Genomic DNA, 26045 nt, shown 5'->3' with positions numbered 1-26045 from the left:
TGAGCAGAAAGGAAGAGAAAGGAGAAGCTGAGCAGGAAAGAAGAAGAGGAAGAAAAAAGTGAGTAGCAAGGAAGAGGAAGTAAAGGGGAAGGTGAGCAGAAAGGAAGAGAAATGAGAGGGGAAGGAGAAGGTGAGCAGAAAGGAAGAGAAAAGAGAGGGGAAGGAGAAGGTGAGGAGAAAGGAAGAGACAGGAGAGGGGAAAGAGAAGGTGAGCCGAAAGGAAGAGAAAAGAGAGGGGAAGGAGAAGGTGAGCAGAAAGGAAGAGAAAAGAGAGGGGAAGGAGAAGGTGAGCAGAATGGAAGAGAAAGGAGAGGGGAAGGAGAAGGTGAGCTGGAAGGAAGAGAAAGGAGAGGGGAAGGAGAAGGTGAGCAGAAAGGAAGAGAAAGGAGAGGGGAAGGAGAATGTGAGCAGAAAGGAAGAAGAGGGGAAGGGGAAGGAAAAGGTGAGCAGAATGGAAGAGAAAGGAGAGGGGAAGGAGAATGTGAGCAGAAAGGAAGGAGAGGGGAAGGGGAAGGAAAAGGTGAGCAGAATGGAAGAGAAAGGAGAGGGGAAGGAACAGGTGAGCAGAAAGGAAGGGAAAGGTGAGCAGAAAGGAAGAGAAAGGAGAGAGGAAGGAAAAGGTGAGCGGAAAGGAGGAGAAAGGAGAGGGGAAGGGAAAGGTGAACAGAAAGGAAGAGAAAAGAGAGGGGAAGGAAAAGGTGAGCAGGAAAGAAGAAGAGGAAGAAAAAGGTAAGCGGGAAGGAAGAAGAAGTAAAGGGGAAGGTCAGCAGGAAGGAGAGGAAGGGAAAGGAGGGGGTGAGCAGAAAGGAAGAGAAAGGAGAGGGGAAGGAGAAGGTGAGCAGAAAGGAAGAGAAAATAGAGGGGAAGAAGAATGTGAGCAGGAAGGAAGAGAAAGGAGAGGGAAAGGAGAAGGTGAGCAGGAAGGAAGAGAAATGAGAGGGGAAGGAGAATGTGAGCGGGAAAGAAGAGAAAGGAGAGGGGAAGGAGAAGGTGAACAGAAAGCAAGAGAAAGGAGAGGGGAAGGAGAAGGTGAGCAGAAAGGAAGAGAAAGGAGAGGGGAAGGAGACTATGAGCAGGACAGGAGAAGAGGAAGGAAAAGGTAAGCAGGAAGGAAGAGGAAGTAAAATAGAAGGTGAGCAGAAAGGAAGAGAAAGAAGGAGAATGTGAGCAGGAAGGAAGAGAAACGAGAGGGGAAGGAGAATGTGAGCGGGAAAGAAGAGAAAGGAGAGGGGAGGGAAAAGGTGAACAGAAAGGAAGAGAAAGGAGAGGGGATGGAGAAGGTGAGCAGGACAGGAGAAGATGAAGGAAAAGGTAAACAGGAAGGAAGAGGAAGTAAAATAGAAGATGAGCAGGAAAGAAGAAGAGGAAGAAAATGGTAAGCGGGAAGGAAGAGGAGGTAAAGGGGAAGGTGAGTAGGAAGGAGAGGAAGGGAAAGGAGAGGGGAAGGAGAAGGTGAGCAGAAAGGAAGAGGAAGGAGAGGGGAAGGAGAAGGTGAGCAGAAAGGAAGAGAACGGAGAGGGGAAGGAGAAGGTGAGCTGGAAGGAAGAGAAAGGAGAGGGGAAGGAGAAGGTGAGCAGAAAGGAAGAGAAAGGAGAGGGGAAGGAGAATGTGAGCAAAAAGGAAGAAGAGGGGAAGGGGAAGGAAAAGGTGAGCAGAATGGAAGAGAAAGGAGAGGGGAAGGAGAATGTGAGCAGAAAGGAAGGAGAGGGGAAGGGGAAGGAAAAGGTGAGCAGAATGGAAGAGAAAGGAGAGGGGAAGGAACAGGTGAGCAGAAAGGAAGGGAAAGGTGAGCAGAAAGGAAGAGAAAGGAGAGAGGAAGGAAAAGGTGAGCGGAAAGGAGGAGAAGGGAAAGGTGAACAGAAAGGAAGAGAAAAGAGAGGGGAAGGAGAAGGTGAGCAGGAAAGAAGAAGAGGAAGAAAAAGGTAAGCGGGAAGGAAGAAGAAGTAAAGGGGAAGGTCAGCAGGAAGGAGAGGAAGGGAAAGGAGGGGGTGAGCAGAAAGGAAGAGAAAGGAGAGGGGAAGGAGAAGGTGAGCAGAAAGGAAGAGAAAAGAGAGGGGAAGAAGAATGTGAGCAGGAAGGAAGAGAAAGGAGAGGGAAAGGAGAAGGTGAGCAGGAAGGAAGAGAAATGAGAGCGGAAGGAGAATGTGAGCGGGAAAGAAGAGAAAGGAGAGGGGAAGGAGAAGGTGAACAGAAAGCAAGAGAAAGGAGAGGGGAAGGAGAAGGTGAGCAGAAAGGAAGAGAAAGGAGAGGGGAAGGAGAATATGAGCAGGACAGGAGAAGAGGAAGGAAAAGGTAAGCAGGAAGGAAGAGGAAGTAAAATAGAAGGTGAGCAGAAAGGAAGAGAAAGAAGGAGAATGTGAGCAGGAAGGAAGAGAAACGAGAGGGGAAGGAGAATGTGAGCGGGAAAGAAGAGAAAGGAGAGGGGAGGGAAAAGGTGAACAGAAAGGAAGAGAAAGGAGAGGTTATGGAGAAGGTGAGCAGGACAGGAGAAGATGAAGGAAAAGGTAAACAGGAAGGAAGAGGAAGTAAAATAGAAGATGAGCAGGAAAGAAGAAGAGGAAGAAAATGGTAAGCGGGAAGGAAGAGGAGGTAAAGGGGAAGGTGAGTAGGAAGGAGAGGAAGGGAAAGGAGAGGGGAAGGAGAAGGTGAGCAGAAAGGAAGAGGAAGGAGAGGGGAAGGAGAAGGTGAGCAGAGAGGAAGAGAACGGAGAGGGGAAGGAGAAGGTGAGCAGAAAGGAAGAGAAAGGAGAGGGGAAAGAGAAGGTGAGGAGAATGGAAGAGAAAGGAGAGGCGAAGGAGAAGGTGAGCAGGAAAGAAGAAGAGGAAGAAAAAAGTAAGCGGGAAGGAAGAGGAAGTAAAGTGGAAGGTGAGCAGAAAGGAAGAGAAAGGAGAGGGGAAGGAGAAGGTGAGGAGAAAGTAGGAGAAAGGAGAGGGGAAAGAGAAGGTGAGCCGAAAGGAAGAGAAAGGAGAGGGGAAGGAGAAGGTGAGCAGAATGGAAGAGAAAGGAGAGGGGAAGGAGAAGGCGAGCAGAAAGGAAGAGAAAGGAGAGGGGAAGGAGAAGGTGAGCAGAAAGGAAGAGAAAGGAGAGGGGAAGGAGAAGGTGAGGAGAAAGGAAAAGAAAGGAGAGGGGAAAAAGAAGGTGAGCAGAATGGAAGAGAAAGGAGAGGGGAAGGAAAAGGTGAGCAGAAAGGAAGAGAAAGGAGAGGGGAAGGGAAAGTTGAGCAAAAAGGAAGAGAAAAGAGAGGGGAAGGAGAAGGTGAGCAGAAAGGAAAAAGAGGAAGAAAAGGGTAAGCGGGAAGGAAGAAGAAGGGGAAGGTCAGCAGGAAGGAGAGGAAGGGAAAGGAGGGGGTGAGCAGAAAGGAGAGGGGAAGGAGAAGGTGAGCAGAAAGGAAGGAGAGGGGAAGGTGAGCAGAAAGGAAGAGAAAGGAGAGGCGAAGGAGAATGTGAGCAGGAAGGAAGAGAAAGGAGAGGGGAAGGAGAAGGTGAGCAGAAACAAAGAGAAAATAGAGGGAAAGGAGAAGGTGAGCAGGAAGGAAGAGAAATGAGAGGGGAAGGAGAATGTGAGCGGGAAAGAAGAGAAAGGAGAGGGGAAGGAGAAGGTGAACAGAAAGGAAGAGAAACTAGAGGGGAAGGAGAAGGTGAGCAAAAAGGAAGAGAAACGAGAGGGAAAGGAGAAGGAGAAGGTGAGCAGGACAGCAGAAGAGGAAGGAAAAGGTAAGCAGGAAGGAAGAGGAAGTAAAATAGAAGGTGAGCAGAAACGAAGAGAAAGGAGAGGGGAAGGAGAATGTGAGCGGGAAAGAAGAGAAAGGAGAGGGGAAGGAGAAGGTGAGCAAAAAGGAAGAGAAACGAGAGGGAAAGGAGAAGGAGAACGTGAGCAGGACAGCAGAAGAGGAAGGAAAAGGTAAGCAGGAAGGAAGAGGAAGTAAAATAGAAGGTGAGCAGAAACGAAGAGAAAGGAGAGGGGAAGGAGAATGTGAGCGGGAAAGAAGAGAAAGGAGAGGGGAAGGAGAAGGTGAACAGAAAGGAAAAGAAAGGAGAGGGGAAGGAGAAGGTGAGCAGGACAGGAGAAGAGGAAGGAAAAGGTAAGCAGGAAGGAAGAGGAAGTAAAATAGAAGGTGAGTAGGAAGGAAGATGAAGGGAAAGAGGAAGGTGAACAGGAAAGAAGAAGAGGAAGGGGAAGGAAAGGATAAGCAGGAAGGAAGAGGCAGCAAAGAGGAAGGTGAATAAGAAAGAAGAAGAGAAAGGGGAGGAAAGGATAAGCAGGAAGGAAAAGGAAGGAAAGAAGGTGAGCAGGAAGGAAGAAGAAGAGGAATGAGAATTGGAATGAGAAGGTGAGCAGGATGGAAGAAGAAGAGGAAGGGAAAGGAGATGGATAAAGTGAGCAGTGATGCGAAGAAGAGGAAGGAAAGGGAAAGGTGAGCAGGAAGGAGAGGAAGGGAAAAGAGAAGATGGAAGGAAGAGGAAGGGAAAGGAGAAGGTGAGCAGGAAATAGGAAGGTAGAGGAAGTTAAGGAAAAGGTTAGCAGGAAGGAAGTGGAAGGGTGAAAAATTTGAGCAGGAACTAAGGAGAAGGGAAAGGGGAAGATGAGGAGGAAGGAAGAAGAAGAGGAAGAGAATGGGGAAGGCGAGGAGCGAGGAAGAAATATGGTAAGGTGAGCAGGAAGGAAGAAGAGGAAGAAAAATAGGGATGGTGAGCAGGAAGAAGAGGAATGTGAAGAGGAAGATAAGTTTAGCAGGAAGAAAGAAGAAGAGGACAAAAATGGATGAGGTGAGCAGGAAGGAAGAGGAAATGGAAGGAGAAGTGGGGGATGGAAAGAAAGTTAAAAGGTAAACAGGAAGGAAGAAGAAGAGGAATGAGAAGTGGAAGGAGACATGAAGTGTATCACTTCATGTGTATCCTCCTCTGGGGACCTGGCAGTGTATATTTACCTGAGATTCATGTTATAACGCTACATGTGTATCCTCCTCCGGGTACCTGGCAGTGTGTACTGACCTGAGATCCAACTTATAACGCTACATGTGTATCCTCCTCCGGGTACCTGGCAGTGTGTACTGACCTGTGAACCAGTAGGTAACTATCATTTGGGAAAGGCTGGACAAGGTAGGGACAGCTGAAGGTCTCGCTTTAGGGCTCACTGCCCGTTACATTTCCATCGTTGACCGTTCCCATACAGCAGCATTACATGTGGCCTTATAGATTCTTCCAGGACAGTAGTTGTCTCCAGATGCTCCTGCAGAGTATTCATCATCCTTCCTGAGTAGTATCTCTAGTATCAGCTGGGTGGTTTATATGATTCCTTCTCAGTCATTGCGCTATTTCCTTCAGTTCCTCCTGCGCTGAATTCCTGATTATTCCTGGGTAGTACCTGTACCCCGTTCCTCCTGGGCTGTCTTCCTGACTCTTCCTGGGTAGTACCTGTACCCTGTTCCTCCTGGGCCGTCCTCCTGATTCCTTCTGGGTAGTTCCTGTACCCCGCTCCTCCTGGGCCGTCCTCCTGATTCTTCTTGGGTAGTACCTGTACCCTGTTCCTCCTGATTCCTCCTGGGTAGTACATGTACCCCGTTCCTCCTGGACCGTCTTCCTGATTCTTCCTGGGTAGTACCTGTACCCCATTCCTCTCATGCCGTCTTCCTTATTATTCCCGGGTAGTACCTGTACCCCGTTACTCTCACGTCATCTTCCTGATTATTCCTGGGTAGTTCCTGTACCCCGTTACTCTCACGTCATCTTTCTGATTCTTGCTGGGTAGTACATGTACCTCATTCCTGATTATTCCAGGGAAGTACTTGTACCCCGCTACTCCTGGGCCGTCTTCCTGATTCCTCCTGGGTAGTACCTGTACCCCGTTCCTCCTGGACTGTCTTCCTGATTATTCCTGGGTAGTACCTGTACCCCGCTCCTCCTGGGCCGTCCTCCTGATACTTCCTGGGTAGTACCTGTACCCCACTCTTCCTGTGCCGTCCTCCTGATTCTTCCTGGGTAGTACCTGTACCCCGCTCCTCCTGGGCTGTCATCCTGATTCCTCCTGGGTAGTACCTGTACCCCGTTACTCCAGGGCCATCTTCCTGATTCTTCCTGGGTAGTACATGTGCCTCCTTCCTCCTGGGCCGTCTTCCTGATTGTTCCTGGGTAGTACCTGTACCCCGTTCCTCCTGGATCATCTTCCTGATTCCTCCTGGGTAGTACCTGTACCCCGTTCCTCCTGTGCCGTCTTCCTGATTCCTCCTGGGTAGTACCTGTACCCTGTTTCTCCTGGGCCGTCTTCCTGATTCTTCCTGGGTAGTACCTGTACCCCGTTCCTCCTGGACTGTCTTCCTGATTCTTCCTGGGTAGTACCTGTACCCCGTTCCTCCTGGACTGTCTTTCTGATTGTTCCTGGGTAGTACCTGTACCCCGTTCCTCCTGTGCCGTCTTCTTGATTCCTCCTGGGTAGTACCTGTACCCCATTTCTCCTGGGCCGTCTTCCTGATTCCTCCTGGGTAGTACCTGTACCCCGTTCCTCCTGGACTGTCTTCCTGATTATTCCTGGGTAGTACCTGTACCCCGCTCCTCCTGGGCCGTCCTCCTGATACTTCCTGGGTAGTACCTGTACCCCACTCTTCCTGTGCCGTCCTCCTGATTCTTCCTGGGTAGTACCTGTACCCCGCTCCTCCTGGGCTGTCATCCTGATTCCTCCTGGGTAGTACCTGTACCCCGTTACTCCGGGGCCATCTTCCTGATTCTTCCTGGGTAGTACATGTGCCTCCTTCCTCCTGGGCCGTCTTCCAGATTGTTCCTGGGTAGTACCTGTACCCCATTCCTCCTGTGCTGTCTTCCTGACTCTACCTGGGTAGTACATGTGCCTCGTTCCTCCTGGACTGTCTTCCTGATTATTCCTGGGTAGTACCTGTACCCCGTTGCTCTTTGGCCGTCTTCCTGATTCTTCCTGGGTAGTACCTGTACCCAGCTCCTCCTGGGCCATCTTCCTGATTATTCCTGGGTAGTTCCTGTACCTCATTCCTCCTGGGCTGTCATCCTGATTATTCCTGGGTAGTACATGTACCTCATTCCACCTGGGCTGTCTTCCTGATTCTTCCTAGGTAGTTCCTGTACCCCGTTCCTCCTGGATCATCTTCCTGATTCTTCCTGGGTAGTACATGTGCCTCGTTTCTCCTGGGCCGTCCTCCTGATTCTTCCTAGGTAGTTCCTGTACCCCGTTCCTCCTGGATCATCTTCCTGATTCTTCCTGGGTAGTACATGTGCCTCGTTTCTCCTGGGCCGTCCTCCTGATTCTTCCTGGGTAGTACCTGTACCCCGTTCCTCCTGGATCATCTTCCTGATTGTTCCTGGGTAGTACCTGTACCCCGTTCCTCCTGGATCATCTTCCTGATTATTCCTGGGTAGTACCTGTGCCTCGGTCCTCCTGGCCCGTTTTCCTGATTATTCCTGGGTAGTACCTGTGCCTCGGTCCTCCTGGGCCGTCTTCCTGATTATTCCTGGGTAGTACCTGTGCCTCGCTCCTCCTGGGCCATCTTCCTGATTGTTCCTGGGTTGTACCTGTACCTCATTCCACCTGGGCTGTCTTCCTGATTATTCCTGGGTAGTACATGTGCCTCGTTCCTCCTGGGCCGTCCTCCTGATTCCTCCTGGGTAGTACCTGTACCCCGTTCCTCCTGGATCATCTTCCTGATTATTCCTGGGTAGTACCTGTACCCCGTTCCTCCTGGATCATCTTCCTGATTATTCCTGGGTAGTACCTGTACCCCGTTCCTCCTGGATCATCTTCCTGATTCTTCCTGGGTAGTACATGTGCCTCGTTTCTCCTGGGCCGTCCTCCTGATTCTTCCTAGGTAGTTCCTGTACCCCGTTCCTCCTGGATCATCTTCCTGATTCTTCCTGGGTAGTACCTGTACCCCGTTCCTCCTGGATCATCTTCCTGATTATTCCTGGGTAGTACCTGTGCCTCGGTCCTCCTGGGCCGTTTTCCTGATTATTCCTGGGTAGTACCTGTGCCTCGGTCCTCCTGGGCCGTCTTCCAGATTATTCCTGGGTAGTACCTGTGCCTCGCTCCTCCTGGGCCGTCTTCCTGATTGTTCCTGGGTTGTACCTGTACCTCATTCCACCTGGGCTGTCTTCCTGATTCTTCCTGGGTAGTACCTGTACCTCATTCCACCTGGGCTGTCTTCCTGATTATTCCTGGGTAGTACATGTGCCTCGTTCCTCCTGGGCCGTCCTCCTGATTCCTCCTGGGTAGTACCTGTACCCCGTTCCTCCTGGATCATCTTCCTGATTATTCCTGGGTAGTACCTGTACCCCGTTCCTCCTGGATCATCTTCCTGATTATTCCTGGGTAGTACATGTGCCTCGTTTCTCCTGGGCCGTCCTCCTGATTCTTCCTAGGTAGTTCCTGTACCCCGTTCCTCCTGGATCATCTTCCTGATTCTTCCTGGGTAGTACATGTGCCTCGTTTCTCCTGGGCCGTCCTCCTGATTCTTCCTAGGTAGTTCCTGTACCCCGTTCCTCCTGGATCATCTTCCTGATTCTTCCTGGGTAGTACCTGTACCCCGTTCCTCCTGGATCATCTTCCTGATTATTCCTGGGTAGTACCTGTGCCTCGGTCCTCCTGGGCTGTCTTCCTGATTCTTCCTGGGTAGTACCTGTACCTCATTCCACCTGGGCTGTCTTCCTGATTATTCCTGGGTAGTACATGTGCCTCGTTCCTCCTGGGCCGTCCTCCTGATTCTTCCTGGGTAGTACCTGTACCCCGTTCCTCCTGGATCATCTTCCTGATTATTCCTGGGTAGTACCTGTGCCTCGGTCCTCCTGGGCCGTCTTCCTGATTATTCCTGGGTAGTACCTGTGCCTCGCTCCTCCTGGGCCGTCTTCCTGATTGTTCCTGGGTTGTACCTGTACCTCATTCCACCTGGGCTGTCTTCCTGATTCTTCCTGGGTAGTACCTGTACCTCATTCCACCTGGGCTGTCTTCCTGATTATTCCTGGGTAGTACATGTGCCTCGTTCCTCCTGGGCCGTCCTCCTGATTCCTCCTGGGTAGTACCTGTACCCCGTTCCTCCTGGATCATCTTCCTGATTATTCCTGGGTAGTACCTGTACCCCGTTCCTCCTGGATCATCTTCCTGATTCTTCCTGGGTAGTTCCTGTACCCCGTTCCTCCTGGATCATCTTCCTGATTCTTCCTGGGTAGTACCTGTACCCCGTTCCTCCTGGATCATCTTCCTGATTATTCCTGGGTAGTACCTGTGCCTCGGTCCTCCTGGGCCGTTTTCCTGATTATTCCTGGGTAGTACCTGTGCCTCGGTCCTCCTGGGCCGTCTTCCTGATTATTCCTGGGTAGTACCTGTGCCTCGCTCCTCCTGGGCCGTCTTCCTGATTGTTCCTGGGTTGTACCTGTACCTCATTCCACCTGGGCTGTCTTCCTGATTCTTCCTGGGTAGTACCTGTACCTCATTCCACCTGGGCTGTCTTCCTGATTATTCCTGGGTAGTACATGTGCCTCGTTCCTCCTTTGCCGTCCTCCTGATTCCTCCTGGGTAGTACCTGTACCCCGTTCCTCCTGGATCATCTTCCTGATTATTCCTGGGTAGTACCTGTACCCCGTTCCTCCTGGATCATCTTCCTGATTATTCCTGGGTAGTACATGTGCCTCGTTTCTCCTGGGCCGTCCTCCTGATTCTTCCTAGGTAGTTCCTGTACCCCGTTCCTCCTGGATCATCTTCCTGATTCTTCCTGGGTAGTACATGTGCCTCGTTTCTCCTGGGCCGTCCTCCTGATTCTTCCTGGGTAGTACCTGTACCCCGTTCCTCCTGGATCATCTTCCTGATTATTCCTGGGTAGTACCTGTACCCCGTTCCTCCTGGATCATCTTCCTGATTCTTCCTGGGTAGTACCTGTACCCCGTTCCTCCTGGATCATCTTCCTGATTATTCCTGGGTAGTACCTGTACCCCGTTCCTCCTGGATCATCTTCCTGATTATTCCTGGGTAGTACCTGTACCCCGTTCCTCCTGGATCATCTTCCTGATTATTCCTGGGTAGTACCTGTACCCCGTTCCTCCTGGATCATCTTCCTGATTATTCCTGGGTAGTACCTGTGCCTCGGTCCTCCTGGGCCGTTTTCCTGATTATTCCTGGGTAGTACCTGTGCCTCGGTCCTCCTGGGCCGTCTTCCTGATTATTCCTGGGTAGTACCTGTGCCTCGCTCCTCCTGGGCCGTCTTCCTGATTGTTCCTGGGTTGTACCTGTACCTCATTCCACCTGGGCTGTCTTCCTGATTCTTCCTGGGTAGTACCTGTACCTCATTCCACCTGGGCAGTCTTCCTGATTATTCCTGGGTAGTACATGTGCCTCGTTCCTCCTGGGCCGTCCTCCTGATTCCTCCTGGGTAGTACCTGTACCCCGTTCCTCCTGGATCATCTTCCTCATTATTCCTGGGTAGTACCTGTACCCCGTTCCTCCTGGATCATCTTCCTGATTATTCCTGGGTAGTACCTGTACCCCGTTCCTCCTGGATCATCTTCCTGATTATTCCTGGGTAGTACATGTGCCTCGTTTCTCCTGGGCCGTCCTCCTGATTCTTCCTAGGTAGTTCCTGTACCCCGTTCCTCCTGGATCATCTTCCTGATTCTTCCTGGGTAGTACATGTGCCTCGTTTCTCCTGGGCCGTCCTCCTGATTCTTCCTGGGTAGTACCTGTACCCCGTTCCTCCTGGATCATCTTCCTGATTATTCCTGGGTAGTACCTGTGCCTCGGTCCTCCTGGGCCGTTTTCCTGATTATTCCTGGGTAGTACCTGTGCCTCGGTCCTCCTGGGCCGTCTTCCTGATTATTCCTGGGTAGTACCTGTGCCTCGCTCCTCCTGGGCCGTCTTCCTGATTGTTCCTGGGTAGTACCTGTGCCTCGTTCCACCTGGGCTGTCTTCCTGATTCTTCCTGGGTAGTACCTGTACCTCATTCCACCTGGGCTGTCTTCCTGATTATTCCTGGGTAGTACATGTGCCTCGTTTCTCCTGGGCCGTCCTCCTGATTCTTCCTGGGTAGTACCTGTACCCCGTTCCTCCTGGATCATCTTCCTGATTATTCCTGGGTAGTACCTGTACCCCGTTCCTCCTGGATCATCTTCCTGATTATTCCTGGGTAGTACCTGTACCCCGTTCCTCCTGGATCATCTTCCTGATTGTTCCTGGGTTGTACCTGTGCCTCGGTCCTCCTGGGCCGTTTTCCTGATTATTCCTGGGTAGTACCTGTGCCTCGCTCCTCCTGGGCCGTCTTCCTGATTGTTCCTGGGTTGTACCTGTACCTCATTCCACCTGGGCTGTCTTCCTGATTCTTCCTGGGTAGTACCTGTACCTCATTCCACCTGGGCTGTCTTCCTGATTATTCCTGGGTAGTACCTGTGCCTCGTTTCTCCTGGGCCGTCCTCCTGATTCTTCCTGGGTAGTACCTGTACCCCGTTCCTCCTGGATCATCTTCCTGATTCTTCCTGGGTAGTACCTGTACCTCATTCCACCTGGGCTGTCTTCCTGATTATTCCTGGGTAGTACATGTGCCTCGTTCCTCCTGGGCCGTCCTCCTGATTCCTCCTGGGTAGTACCTGTACCCCGTTCCTCCTGGATCATCTTCCTGATTATTCCTGGGTAGTACCTGTACCCCGTTCCTCCTGGATCATCTTCCTGATTATTCCTGGGTAGTACCTGTGCCTCGTTCCTCCTGGGCCGTCTTCCTGATTCTTCCTGTGTAGGGCGAGGCTGATAGAATAGGTTTCTCCCTGGGGCGATCCCTGGTGATGGCTCCTGTGATGGTGCACAGCCTAATCCAGGGATCACACGGAAGGACATTGGTGCAGAATAACTGGAACAGAAAACAGCAGGTAACGGCCTGAAACATCATCAGACTTCAGGTGGTTCCGGGTTTCTGGTTGGAGCAGGTCTGCAGGACGATGGCTTCTCACAGCTGGGTGCGGTGTCTTCAGGTTGGGCTGGTTGTCCTGAGGTGGACCTCTGTTCTGGTCTAGACACTGCTTATTCCTGGGTGCTGTGACTTCTCCACATAGACTGACCTCCTGGTAAGGACTGGACCTGAGGAAAGGACCATGTTCTCCCACCCAGAAAGGGTTTTATAACGTCCCTTGTGAGGTATCAAGCACTTTGTCCAACCAGATCGCTCCTTCCTTCACAGTAATAACAGAGCGTATCATTGGTTAGAACAATTAACTCATGACCTCCCAGGCAGATACTTACCTGTTAGAGGCCTCCTAGTGAGGTGATCAATCCCACCAGGCAGCTCCTGACATGTTGAGGGACACTTACCAACACCTACCTATCCCATGCGTTGGCAGGAGTGTTGCATTAGGTCCAATCATTTCTGCCTCATGTTTGTTGCTGATCTTGATACCTCGGCGCCTCCAGAACTGAGGCTTCTTGATGACAGATGGGGGCAGCATAAAGACCTTTCTTCTCACCTTGCAGTCTGATCGTGATAACGGCGGCTACATCAGCGCTGGACAGTTCTGGATCCTCCTGCACAATCACGGCTCACAGATGGACCCCCACAAGCTGGATGTCCTGCTGGCCCTGGCACCCAGCGACGCCGAGGGGAAGGTCTGCTACCAAGATGTCCTGAACCTGGTGAGTTCTCCGTCGTTTCATGGCGTCCGTGCTGTCCGTGGTCATGTGACCCCCTAGTAATTTGCTTATAATACTCCTTGTGTCCACCAGATGTGCACCAAGCGCTCTGACAGCTTCCGCTGCGCCATTCTTCAGGGAAAGCGCTGCCTATGCAAAAAGACTCTACTGGAGGAGTCCAGCCTGGACCTAGGCCAGCGCCTCATTCGCCATGTTGCCTATGAGACATTGCCTCGAGAAATAGACCGAAAGTGGTTCTTTGATAACTACACGGGGTGCCCCCCTCCCTGGTTCATGATCACCATCACCATTGTAGAGGTGAGTCCAGCCAGTGCCGTCTTGTGTGGGCTCAGTGCTGCCGCCCTGGTGGAGGGGCCTGGACTCTCTCACTATATCTGCAGTGGTTGTCTTGCAGGTCGCCATCTTTGTATACTACGGGCTGCTCCTGGACCGCTTCATCCTACAAGGGACACATTCCCAGTACATGAAGAGGAATCCTCTGGTTTACCACCCGCAGCTCCGCAGCCAGGCCTGGCGATACCTCAGCTACATGTTCATGCACGCCGGGTGAGTATGACATCATGGCCGCTGTATCATAGTGATGTCATCACAGTGGGTGGAGCATCAGTGGCTCCTCAATGTGTCAGAATATCAGTAATTCAATTCAGAAATTCCCATATTCTACAGTCATCACACACAGTTAATGTTCATGGTTATTACAGCCGGAAGTCAGTGGGGCTCATTTACAAAGGGTCTTGCGCCGAATCGCCCTGGGATTTTGGCGCATGCGATCACATTTTGGCGCATCAGCGCCGGCTTCCACGGGACAGAAATCGGGGGGCGGGCAGTCAGACAACGCGCAAGATTTAACATTTAGAATTGTGACACAAGACAAGCACTTACATGCACTGGGAAGAAGAAGGTGAACTCCGGGGACCTGAGCGGGGAAGCGACACATGCAGGATATCGGACGCGCGATCTTAGTGACTCCCCGCACCGCGCATTATACACGGACAATGCACTTACATGCACCAGGAAGAAGAAGGTGAACTCCGGGGACCTGAGCGGGGAAGTGACACATGCAGGATATCGGGTGCAGGATCTTAGTGACTCCCCGCACAGCGCATTATACATGGACAATGCACTTACATGCACCAGGAAGAAGAAGGTGAACTCCAGGGACCTGAGCGGGGAAGCGACACATGCAGGATATCGGGCGCAGGATCTTAGTGACTCCCCGCACAGCGCATTATACACGGACAATGCACTTACATGCACCAGGAAGAAGAAGGTGAACTCCGGGGACCTGAGCGGGGAAGTGACACATGCAGGATATCGGGGGCAGGATCTTAGTGACCCCCCGCACAGCGCATTATACACGGACAATGCACTTACATGCACCAGGAAGAAGAAGGTGAACTCCAGGGACCTGAGTGGGGAAGCGACACATGCAGGATATTGGGCGCAGGATCTTAGCGACTCCCCACACAGCGCATTATACATGGACAATGCACTTACATGCACCAGGAAGAAGAAGGTGAACTCCGGGGACCTGAGCAGGGAAGCGACACATGCAGGATATCGGGTGCAGGATCTTAGTGACTCCCCGCACAGCACATTATACATGGACAATGCACTTACATGCACCAGGAAGAAGAAGGTGAACTCCAGGGACCTGAGCGGGGAAGTGACACATGCAGGATATCGGGTGCAGGATCTTAGTGACTCCCCGCACAGCGCATTATACACGGACAATGCACTTACATGTACCAGGAAGAAGAAGGTGAACTCCAGGGACCTGAGTGGGGAAGCGACACATGCAGGATATCGGACGCGCGATCTTAGTGACTCCCCGCACAGCGCATTATATACGGACAATGCACTTACATGCACCAGGAAGAAGAAGGTGAACTCCGGGGACCTGAGCGGGGAAGCGACACATGCAGGATATCGGGTGCAGGATCTTAGTGACTCCCCGCACAGCACATTGGGGCAAATTTACTTACCCGGCCCATTCGCGATCCAGCGGCGCGTTCTCTGCTCTGGATTCGGGTCCGGCCGGGATTCATGAAGGCAGTTCCTCCGCCGTCCACCAGGTGGCGCTGCTGCGCTGAAAATCATCTCCACGCGCCGGAATGCACCACCTCGGACCAGGTGAAGGTAAGCGGTCACCAAGCGACACTTTTTCGGGTTTTAAATGCGGCGGTTTTTCCGAATACGTCGGGTTTTCGTTCGGCCACGCCCCCCGATTTCCGTCGCGCGCATGCCGGCGCCGATGCGCCACAATACGATCGCGTGCGACACAATCCCGGGGCAATTCAGGTACAATCGGCGCAAATCGGAAATATTCGGGTAACACGTCGGGAAAACGCGATTCGGGCCCTTAGTAAATGACCCCCATTATACATGGACAATGCACTTACATGCACCAGGAAGAAGAAGGTGAACTCCAGGGACCTGAGCGGGGAAGCGACACATGCAGGATATCGGGCGCAGGATCTTAGTGACTCCCCGCACAGCGCATTATACACGGACAATGCACTTACATGCACCAGGAAGAAGAAGGTGAACTCCGGGGACCTGAGCGGGGAAGTGACACATGCAGGATATCGGGGGCAGGATCTTAGTGACCCCCCGCACAGCGCATTATACACGGACAATGCACTTACATGCACCAGGAAGAAGAAGGTGAACTCCAGGGACCTGAGTGGGGAAGCGACACATGCAGGATATTGGGCGCAGGATCTTAGCGACTCCCCACACAGCGCATTATACACAGACAATGCACTTACATGCAACAGGAAGAAGAAGGTGAACTCCGGGGACCTGAGCAGGGAAGCGACACATGCAGGATATCGGGGGCAGGATCTTAGTGACTCCCCGCACAGCACATTATACATGGACAATGCACTTACATGCACCAGGAAGAAGAAGGTGAACTCCGGAGACCTGAGCGGGGAAGTGACACATGCAGGATATCGGGTGCAGGATCTTAGTGACTCCCCGCACAGCGCATTATACACGGACAATGCACTTACATGCACCAGGAAGAAGAAGGTGAACTCCGTGGACCTGAGCAGGGAAGCGACACATGCAGGATATCGGGGGCAGGATCTTAGTGACTCCCCGCACAGCGCATTATACACAGACAATGCACTTACATGCACCAGGAAGAAGAAGGTGAACTCCGGGGACCTGAGCGGGGAAGTGACACATGCAGGATATCGGGTGCAGGATCTTAGTGACTCCCCGCACAGCGCATTATACACGGACAATGCACTTACATGCACCAGGAAGAAGAAGGTGAACTCCAGGGACCTGAGCGGGGAAGCGACACATGCAGGATATCGGGCGCACAATGTAAGTGAATCACGGCAGATGTGCATTCTCCTTGGACAACGCACCTAGGAAAGCGGATCCCTTGCTGCAGAGGTGTTATGGAGGGATCAGCTGGTGGAGCTGCAGAGGTGTTATGGAGGGATCAGCTGATGGCTCTGCAGAGGTGTTATGGAGGGATCAGCTGGTGGAGCTGCAGAGGTGTTATGGAGGGATCAGCTGATGGCGCTGCAGAGGTGTTATGGAGGGATCGGCTGGTGACACTGCAGAGGTGTTATGGAGGGATCAGCTGGTTGCACTGCATAAGTGTTATGGAGGGATCAGCTGGTGGAGCTGCAGAGGTGTTATGGAGGGATCAGCTGGTGGAGCTGCAGAGGTGTTATGGATGGATCTGCTGGTGGCGCTGCAGAGGTGTTATGGATGGATCTGCTGGTGGCGCTGCAGAGGTGTTATGGAGGGATCAGCTGGTGGAGCTGCAGAGGTGTTATGGAGGGATCAGCTGATGGCGCTGCAGAGGTGTTATGGAGGGATCAGCTGGTGGAGCTGCAGAGGTGTTATGGAGGGATCAGCTGATGGCGCTGCAGAGGTGTTATGGAGGGATCGGCTGGTGACACTGCAGAGGTGTTATGGAGGGATCAGCTGGTTGCACTGCATAAGTGTTATGGAGGGATCAGCTGGTGGAGCTGCAGAGGTGTTATGGATGGATCTGCTGGTGGCGCTGCAGAGGTGTTATGGATGGATCTGCTGGTGGCGCTGCAGAGATGTTATGGAGGGATCAGCTGGTGGCGCTGCAGAGGTTTTATGGATGGATCTGCTGGTGGCGCTGCAGAGGTGTTATGGAGGGATCAGCTGGTGGCGCTGCAGAGGTGTTATGGAGGGATCAGCTGGTGGCGCTGCAGAGGTGTTATGGAGGGATCTGCTGGTGGCACTGCCGAGGTGTTATGGAGGGATCAGCTGGTGGCACTGCCGAGGTGTTATGGAGGGATCAGCAGGTTGTGCTGCAGAGATGTTATGGAGGGTCAGCTGATGGCACTGCAGAGGTGTTATGGAGGGATCAGCTGGTGGCGCTGCAGAGGTGTTATGGATGGATCTGCTGGTGGCGCTGCAGAGGTGTTATGGAGGGATCAGCTGGTGGCGCTGCAGAGGTGTTATGGAGGGAAAAGCTAGTGGCACTGCCGAGGTGTTATGGAGGGATCAGCAGGTTGCGCTGCAGAGATGTTATGGAGGGTCAGCTGATGGCACTGCAGAGGTGTTATGGAGGGATCAGCTGGTGGCGCTGCAGAGGTGTTATGGAGGGATCAGCTGGTGGCGCTGCAGAGGTGTTATGGAGGGATCAGCTGGTGGCGCTGCAGAGGTGTTATGGAGGGAAAAGCTAGTGGCACTGCCGAGGTGTTATGGAGGGATCAGCAGGTTGCGCTGCAGAGATGTTATGGAGGGTCAGCTGATGGCACTGCAGAGGTGTTATGGAGGGATCAGCTGGTGGCGCTGCAGAGGTGTTATGGAGGGATCAGCTGATGGCACTGCAGAGGTGTTATGGAGGGATCAGCTGATGGCACTGCAGAGGTGTTATGGAGGGATCAGCTGATGGCACTGCAGAGGTGTTATGGAGGGATCAGCTGGTGGCGCTGCAGAGGTGTTATGGAGGGATCAGCTGATGGCACTGCAGAGGTGTTATGGAGGGATCAGCTGATGGCACTGCAGAGGTGTTATGGAGGGATCAGCTGATGGCACTGCAGAGGTGTTATGGAGGGATCAGCTGGTGGCGCTGCAGAGGTGTTATGGAGGGATCAGCTGATGGCACTGCAGAGGTGTTATGGAGGGATCAGCTGATGGCACTGCAGAGGTGTTATGGAGGGATCAGCTGGTGGCGCTGCAGAGATGTTATGGAGGGATCAGCTGATGGCACTGCAGAGGTGTTATGGATGGATCTGCTGGTGGCGCTGCAGAGATGTTATGGAGGGATCAGCTGGTGGCGCTGCAGAGGTTTTATGGATGGATCTGCTGGTGGCGCTGCAGAGGTGTTATGGAGGGATCAGCTGGTGGCGCTGCAGAGGTGTTATGGAGGGATCAGCTGGTGGCGCTGCAGAGGTGTTATGGAGGGATCTGCTGGTGGCACTGCCGAGGTGTTATGGAGGGATCAGCTGGTGGCACTGCCGAGGTGTTATGGAGGGATCAGCAGGTTGTGCTGCAGAGATGTTATGGAGGGTCAGCTGATGGCACTGCAGAGGTGTTATGGAGGGATCAGCTGGTGGCGCTGCAGAGGTGTTATGGATGGATCTGCTGGTGGCGCTGCAGAGGTGTTATGGAGGGATCAGCTGGTGGCGCTGCAGAGGTGTTATGGAGGGAAAAGCTAGTGGCACTGCCGAGGTGTTATGGAGGGATCAGCAGGTTGCGCTGCAGAGATGTTATGGAGGGTCAGCTGATGGCACTGCAGAGGTGTTATGGAGGGATCAGCTGGTGGCGCTGCAGAGGTGTTATGGAGGGATCAGCTGGTGGCGCTGCAGAGGTGTTATGGAGGGATCAGCTGGTGGCGCTGCAGAGGTGTTATGGAGGGAAAAGCTAGTGGCACTGCCGAGGTGTTATGGAGGGATCAGCAGGTTGCGCTGCAGAGATGTTATGGAGGGTCAGCTGATGGCACTGCAGAGGTGTTATGGAGGGATCAGCTGGTGGCGCTGCAGAGGTGTTATGGAGGGATCAGCTGATGGCACTGCAGAGGTGTTATGGAGGGATCAGCTGATGGCACTGCAGAGGTGTTATGGAGGGATCAGCTGATGGCACTGCAGAGGTGTTATGGAGGGATCAGCTGGTGGCGCTGCAGAGGTGTTATGGAGGGATCAGCTGATGGCACTGCAGAGGTGTTATGGAGGGATCAGCTGATGGCACTGCAGAGGTGTTATGGAGGGATCAGCTGATGGCACTGCAGAGGTGTTATGGAGGGATCAGCTGGTGGCGCTGCAGAGGTGTTATGGAGGGATCAGCTGATGGCACTGCAGAGGTGTTATGGAGGGATCAGCTGATGGCACTGCAGAGGTGTTATGGAGGGATCAGCTGATGGCACTGCAGAGGTGTTATGGAGGGATCAGCTGGTGGCGCTGCAGAGATGTTATGGAGGGATCAGCTGATGGCACTGCAGAGGTGTTATGGAGGGATCAGCTGGTGGCACTGCAGAGGTGTTATGGAGGGATCAGCTGGTGGCGCTGCAGAGGTGTTTTGGGGGTCCAGGTCGTCTGGTAGCCGTCTTTGGCTTTTCTGCAGTGTCGGCTCTGGGGTCTCTCGCAGATTCTCTATGCGGTAAGGTCCAGCGAGTTTGCTGCACACTCAGGCGCATGTGATACTGAGGGGACCTGGTGTTGTTACTTTTGGCATCTCCATGATTCTTGTTGGCAGAGGGAAGCCTGAAGTGCTCTATAATGTCCCGGTAGATGCTTTGCTGACTTTGATCCACCTGTGACATGGGTCGTGCTACTCATTTCTGTTGAATTTTGCATGATAAATGTGGCGCACGGTCTGTCTGAGCCCCGGGCGGCCCTTTAAGTGCAGAAATCTGTGTCTCATGGAGGCTGGTGCACATGTGAGGCGCGGACACTTACACCTGTACAAGGAGTCTACACCAGAAAGAACCTGCAAAGACCCTTAGTGAATGAGCCCCAGTGACTTGGCTGAAGTCATAATCATCAATACTACCAGAAAAAAGCACTTGGATACATTCCCTCTATGTGCGATAACCCTATAGAATAATATATGTCCCCTCTGTGTGATGACCCTATAGAATTATATATACTATATAGTTCCCTGTGTTATGACCCTATAGAATAATATAGAAGTTCCTCTGTGTGATGACCCTATAGAATAATATATGGTCCCTCTGTGTGCAAAGACCCTATAGAATAATATATATGTTCCCTCTGTGTGCAAAGATCCTATAGAAGAATATATGTTCCCTCTGTGTGTGTGTGTGATGACCCTATAGAATAATATATGGTCCCTCTGTGTGATGACCCTATAGAATAATATATGTTCCCTCCGTGTGTAAAGACCATATAGAATAATATATATGTTTCTTCTGTGTGTAATGACCCTATAGAATAATATATACGTTCCCTCTGTGTGATGACCCTGTAGAATAATATATATGTTCCCTCTTTGTGCAATGACCCCTATAGAATTATATATACGTTCCCTCTGTGTAATGACCCTATAGAATAATATATGTTCCCTCTGTGTGATGACCCTATAGGATAATATATACATTCCCTCTGTGTGATGACCCTATAGGATAATATATACATTCCCTCTGTGTGATGACCCTATAGGATAATATATACATTCCCTCTGTGAGGAGCTGATTTGTATCATGGATCTTGTCTTCTAGGATCGAGCACTTGGGGGTGAACGTTGCGCTGCAGCTGCTGGTGGGGGTCCCCCTGGAGATGGTGCACGGGGCGCTGAGGGTGGGCTTTGTGTACATGGCGGGGGTCCTGGCAGGTGAGGCATCACATTGGGTGCTCGATATTTTGGGGTGTCTGGAGAGGTCTGACTGTTGTTCCCCGCAGGTTCCCTGGCCGTGTCGGTGGCTGACATGACGGCTCCGGTGGTGGGATCATCGGGGGGAGTCTACGCCATCGTGTCCGCCCACCTGACAAATATTGTGATGGTGAGTGACCCCCAACTACAGGCAGAACACCCCAAACTCATTCCATAAGCCCGGACCCCCTATCTGCATTCTTGGGTCTTGTGATCCATTCTGTAAGAGAACCCCAAATTATTCAACCATCAGCAACCCCAGAGGTGACGCCTGTGGTGACCAGAGCAGGGCGGGAGGCTGTGCATTGGGGGGCCGTAAACTTGGGGTGTCTTTGTATTGGAGATCCTCAGTATTCGCCGGGCTGTGTATTGGGGGTCTCTGTATTTGAGGTGTCTATGTATTGGGGGTCTCTGTATTCAGGAGAAGTCTGGTCTGTAGATTTGAGGTCTGTATTTGGGGGTTGGTAGATCTAGGGGGGATCTGTGTATTGGGAGGTCTGTAAATTTGGGGTGTGTGTACTGGGGGGTCCGTGTGTCCTCTTACCACCTGCTCTTTGCTTCTTCCCAGAACTGGTCCGGGATGCGCTGTCACCTCAAGCTCCTGCGCATGTGCTTGGTCTTAGTCTGCAGTGAGTATGACACCCCTGGGGCCCCCCATATTCCAGAACCCTGCACCCCAGCATCAGTTATAGAGAATTCACAATCTAATCATCTGCGGAGGTCTCCAGGGGGTGGAATATATTGGGGCACATTTACTAAGGGTCTGCACATCGCATTTCCGTGGGGTTTCCCGACTATTTCTGATTTGCGCCGCATTTAACAGGGTTTTCTGGCGCACGTGATCGGATGTTGGCACAATCTCGCTGACTGAAATGCGACACAAAGCGGGGGCGTGGCCACCAGACAACCCGACTGATTCGGACTGAGCGCGGGATTTAAAATTCAAATTGTGTCACAAGCCAAGCACTTACATGCACCAGGAAGAAGAAGGTGAACTCCGGGGACCTGAGTGGGGAAGTGACACATGCAGGATATCGGGGGCAGGATCTTAGTGACTCCCCGCACAGCGCATTATACACAGACAATGCACTTACATGCACCAGGAAGAAGAAGGTGAACTCCGGGGACCTGAGCGGGGAAGCGACACATGCAGGATATCGGGCGCAGGATCTTAGTGACTCCCCGCACAGCGCATTATACACAGACAATGCACTTACATGCACCAGGAAGAAGAAGGTGAACTCCGGGGACCTGAGCGGGGAAGCGACACGTGCAGGATATCGGGGTCAGGATCTTAGTGACTCCCAGCACAGCACATTATACACGGACAATGCACTTACATGCACCAGGAAGAAGGTGAACTCCGGGGACCTGAGCAGGGAAGCGACACATGCAGGATATCGGGTGCAGGATCTTAGTGACTCCCCGCACAGCGCATTATACACGGACAATGCACTTACATGCACCAGGAAGAAGAAGGTGAACTCCGGGGACCTGAGCGGGGAAGCGACACATGCAGGATATCGGGCACAGGATCTTAGTGACTCCCCGCACAGCGCATTATACACGGACAATGCACTTACATGCACCAGGAAGAAGAAGGTGAACTCCGGGGACCTGAGTGGGGAAGTGACACATGCAGGATATCGGGTGCACGATCTTAGCGACTCCCCGCACAGCGCATTATACACGGACAATGCACTTACATGCACCAGGAAGAAGAAGGTGAACTCCGGGGACCTGAGCGGGGAAGCGACACATGCAGGATATTGGGGGCAGGATCTTAGTGACTCCCCGCACAGCGCATTATACACGGACACTGCACTTACATGCACTGGGAAGAAGAAGGTGAACTCCGGGGACCTGAGCGGTGAAGCGACACATGCAGGATATCGGGTGCAGGATCTTAGTGACTCCCCGCACAGCGCATTATACACGGACAATGCACTTACATGCACCAGGAAGAAGAAGGTGAACTCCAGGGACCTGAGCGGGGAAGCGGCACATGCAGGATATCGGGGCACGATCTTAGTGACTCCCTGCACAGCGCATTATACACGGACAATGCACTTACATGCACCAGGAAGAAGAAGGTGAACTCCAGGGACCTGAGCGGGGAAGCAACACATGCAGGATATCGGGGGCAGGATCTTAGTGACTCCCCGCACAGCGCATTATACATGGACAATGCACTTACATGCACCAGGAAGAAGAAGGTAAACTCCGGGGACCTGAGCGGGGAAGCGACACATGCAAGATATCAGGTGCACGATCTTAGTGACTCCCCGCACAGCGCATTATACACGGACAATGCACTTACATGCACCAGGAAGAAGAAGGTGAACTCCGGGGACCTGAGCGGGGAAGTGACACATGCAGGATATCAGGTGCACGATCTTAGTGACTCCCCACACAGCACATTATACACGGACAATGCACTTACATGCACCAGGAGGAAGATGGTGAACTCCGGGGACCTGAGCGGGGAAGTGACACATGCAGGATATCGGGCGCAGGATCTTAGTGACTCCCTGCACAGCGCATTATACACGGACAATGCACTTACATGCACCAGGAAGAAGAAGGTGAACTCCGGGGACCTGAGCGGGGAAGCGACACATGCAGGATATCGGGGCAGAATCTTAGTGACTCCCCGCACAGCGCATTATACACGGACAATGCACTTACATGCACCAGGAAGAAGAAGGTGAACTCCTGGGACCTGAGCGGGGAAGTGACACATGCAGGATATCGGGTGCAGGATCTTAGTGACTCCCCGCACAGCGCATTATACACGGACAATGCACTTACATGCACCAGGAAGAAGATGGTGAACTCCGGGGACCTGAGCGGGGAAGTGACACATGCAGGATATCGGGTGCAGGATCTTAGTGACTCCCCGCACAGCGCATTATACACGGACAATGCACTTACATGTACCAGGAAGAAGAAGGTGAACTCCGGGGACCTGAGCGGGGAAGCGACACATGCAGGATATCGGGCGCAGGATCTTAGTGACTCCCCGCACAGCGCATTATACACAGACAATGCACTTACATGCACCAGGAAGAAGAAGGTGAACTCCAGGGACCTGAGCGGGGAAGTGACACATGCAGGATATCGGGTGCAGGATCTTAGTGACTCCCCGCACAGCACATTATACACAGACAATGCACTTACATGCACCAGGAAGAAGAAGGTGAACTCCTGGGACCTGAGCGGGGAAGCGACACATGCAGGATATCAGGCGCAGGATCTTAGTGAATCGCGCCGGACTTCATCCTCGTCGGAGAATGCACCTCGGGGATCGCGACAGCACGGGTAAGTAAATGTGCCCCTTTGTATCTGAGGAGTTCCACAAGGATGGAGCTTCCTGCATCTATCTCTGGGCTGAGGGGGGACATTGTGCAGGATCCTCTGAGGTGAGGGGATCTTTCAGGCTCCTCGGGGGCGGGGACATTGTGCAGGATCCTCGGGGGTGGGGGACGCTGTGCAGGCTCCTCGGGGGTGGGGGACGCTGTGCAGGCTCCTCGGGGGTGGGGGACGCTGTGCAGGCTCCTCGGGGGTGGGGGACGCTGTGCAGGCTCCTCGGGGGTGGGGGACACTGTGCAGGCTCCTCGGGGTGTTGATGACTTCTCTCTCTCGTTGCAGTGAGCCTGGAGTTCGGGCGTGCGGTGTGGTTGCGCTTCTACCCCTCGCTGTACACCCCGTGTCCTCACCCCAGCTTTGTGGCACACCTGGGAGGAGTAGTAGTCGGCGTCACGTTGGGGGTGGTGATCCTCAGGAATTTCGAGCAGCGGCTCCAGGATCAGTCGGTCTGGTGGATCTTCCTCTGCAGCTTCATCCTCTTTGTGGTGTTCGCCATATTGTGGAACGTCTTTGCGTTTGGCTTGACCGGTGTACGGCTGCCGCCGCCACCATAGTGGGCGTCATGTGACTGTATTAATATGTACATAATCATGCAGGCTCCGCCCCTCTAGTCATGTGACCACAAAAGACTCCCCTGCTCCTGCAGCTTTAGCATCTCTGCTTAGGGTCAGGGAAACTGAAGAGAAGTGTTTCCATCCTAATGATGGGCTGCTTGGTGGCTCAGAGGTGGCCGTTACAGCCTCACCGCACGGCGGCTCAGTGGTTAGCACTACAGCCTCACCGCACGGCGGCTCAGTGGTTAGCACTACAGCCTCACCGCACGGCGGCTCAGTGGTTAGCACTACAGCCTCACCGCACGGCGGCTCAGTGGTTAGCACTACAGCCTCACCGCACGGCGGCTCAGTGGTTAGCACTACAGCCTCACCGCACGGCGGCTCAGTGGTTAGCACTACAGCCTCACCGCACGGCGGCTCAGTGGTTAGCACTACAGCCTCACCGCACGGCGGCTCAGTGGTGACCGCTACAGCCTTGCAGCACTGGGGTCCTGAGGTAAAGTCCCATCCAGGATAACATCTGCAAAGAGTTTGTATGATCTCGCCGTGTTTGTGTGGGTTTCCTCCGGTTTTCTCCCACACTCCATACATCCTGCTACGTGATTAGATTGTGAGCCCCATGGGGACAGGGACTGATCTGTGCAGCGCTGTGGTATCTGTGTGCGCTATATAAAGGAATTATTATCTCAGCTGATGATTCGTCACCATGTGTCCACAAGACTCTGAACTGTGTGAAGACTCCATACATCACAGGACTGATACACTGTGACAAACCTTCAGGACACATTTCTGACCTCTGGGTCTTGTTCTCAGTCACTGACAGCAAGCAGAGCAACTGAGATCTCGCCCAATCACATGACCCACGGGCAGCCATAATGATGGGAGTGATACATTGGGGCTCATTTATTACGGGCTCTGCGGCCGCGCATCGCTCCCGTCGTCTCCCGTCACACGCGCCGCGCATCGCTCATCGTGTGTGATAGACGGCGGGAGTGATGCGCTGCGTGTGATAGACGGCGGGAGTGATGCGCTGCGTGTGATAGACGGCGGGAGTGATGCGCTGCGTGTGATAGACGGCGGGAGTGATGCGCTGCGTGTGATAGACGGCGGGAGTGATGCGCTGCGTGTGATAGACGGCGGGAGTGATGCGCTGCGTGTGATAGACGGCGGGAGTGATGCGCTGCGTGTGATAGACGGCGGGAGTGATGCGCTGCGTGTGATAGACGGCGGGAGTGATGCGCTGCGTGTGATAGACGGCGGGAGTGATGCGCTGCGTGTGATAGACGGCGGGAGTGATGCGCTGCGTGTGATAGACGGCGGGAGTGATGCGCTGCGTGTGATAGACGGCGGGAGTGATGCGCTGCGTGTGATAGACGGCGGGAGTGATGCGCTGCGTGTGATAGACGGCGGGAGTGATGCGCTGCGTGTGATAGACGGCGGGAGTGATGCGCTGCGTGTGATAGACGGCGGGAGTGATGCGCTGCGTGTGATAGACGGCGGGAGTGATGCGCTGCGTGTGATAGACGGCGGGAGTGATGCGCTGCGTGTGATAGACGGCGGGAGTGATGCGCTGCGTGTGATAGACGGCGGGAGTGATGCGCTGCGTGTGATAGACGGCGGGAGTGATGCGCTGCGTGTGATAGACGG

General features: G+C 53.1%; 1 protein-coding gene across 7 annotated transcripts in view; it reads left to right on the top strand.

The window, feature by feature from the left end:
* Window positions 1-25094, top strand: part of RHBDL3 (rhomboid like 3) — a 65646-nt gene extending 40552 nt beyond the window's left edge. For 5 of the 7 annotated variants that reach the window (XM_072131906.1, XM_072131905.1, XM_072131903.1 and 2 more), the window contains exons 2-8: window positions 12460-12618; window positions 12709-12933; window positions 13031-13182; window positions 20324-20436; window positions 20505-20605; window positions 21044-21104; window positions 24127-25094. In XM_072131906.1, coding sequence (XP_071988007.1) covers window positions 12460-12618; window positions 12709-12933; window positions 13031-13182; window positions 20324-20436; window positions 20505-20605; window positions 21044-21104; window positions 24127-24398 — 1083 coding nt within the window. In that variant the 3' untranslated portion in view covers window positions 24399-25094. Of the gene's footprint in view, window positions 1-1897; window positions 1923-4568; window positions 4767-12459; window positions 12619-12708; window positions 12934-13030; window positions 13183-20323; window positions 20437-20504; window positions 20606-21043; window positions 21105-24126 lie in introns of those variants that run through there. The other 2 variants (XM_072131908.1, XM_072131904.1) reach the window with 2 other exon arrangements.
* Window positions 25095-26045: the final 951 nt, after the last annotated feature.

Source organism: Engystomops pustulosus, unplaced genomic scaffold (genome assembly GCF_040894005.1).
Source record: "Engystomops pustulosus unplaced genomic scaffold, aEngPut4.maternal MAT_SCAFFOLD_173, whole genome shotgun sequence".
Lineage (NCBI taxonomy): Eukaryota > Metazoa > Chordata > Amphibia > Anura > Leptodactylidae > Engystomops > Engystomops pustulosus.
Note: the sequence above shows the minus strand (reverse complement) of the source record. Positions and strands in the feature narration are given on the sequence as shown.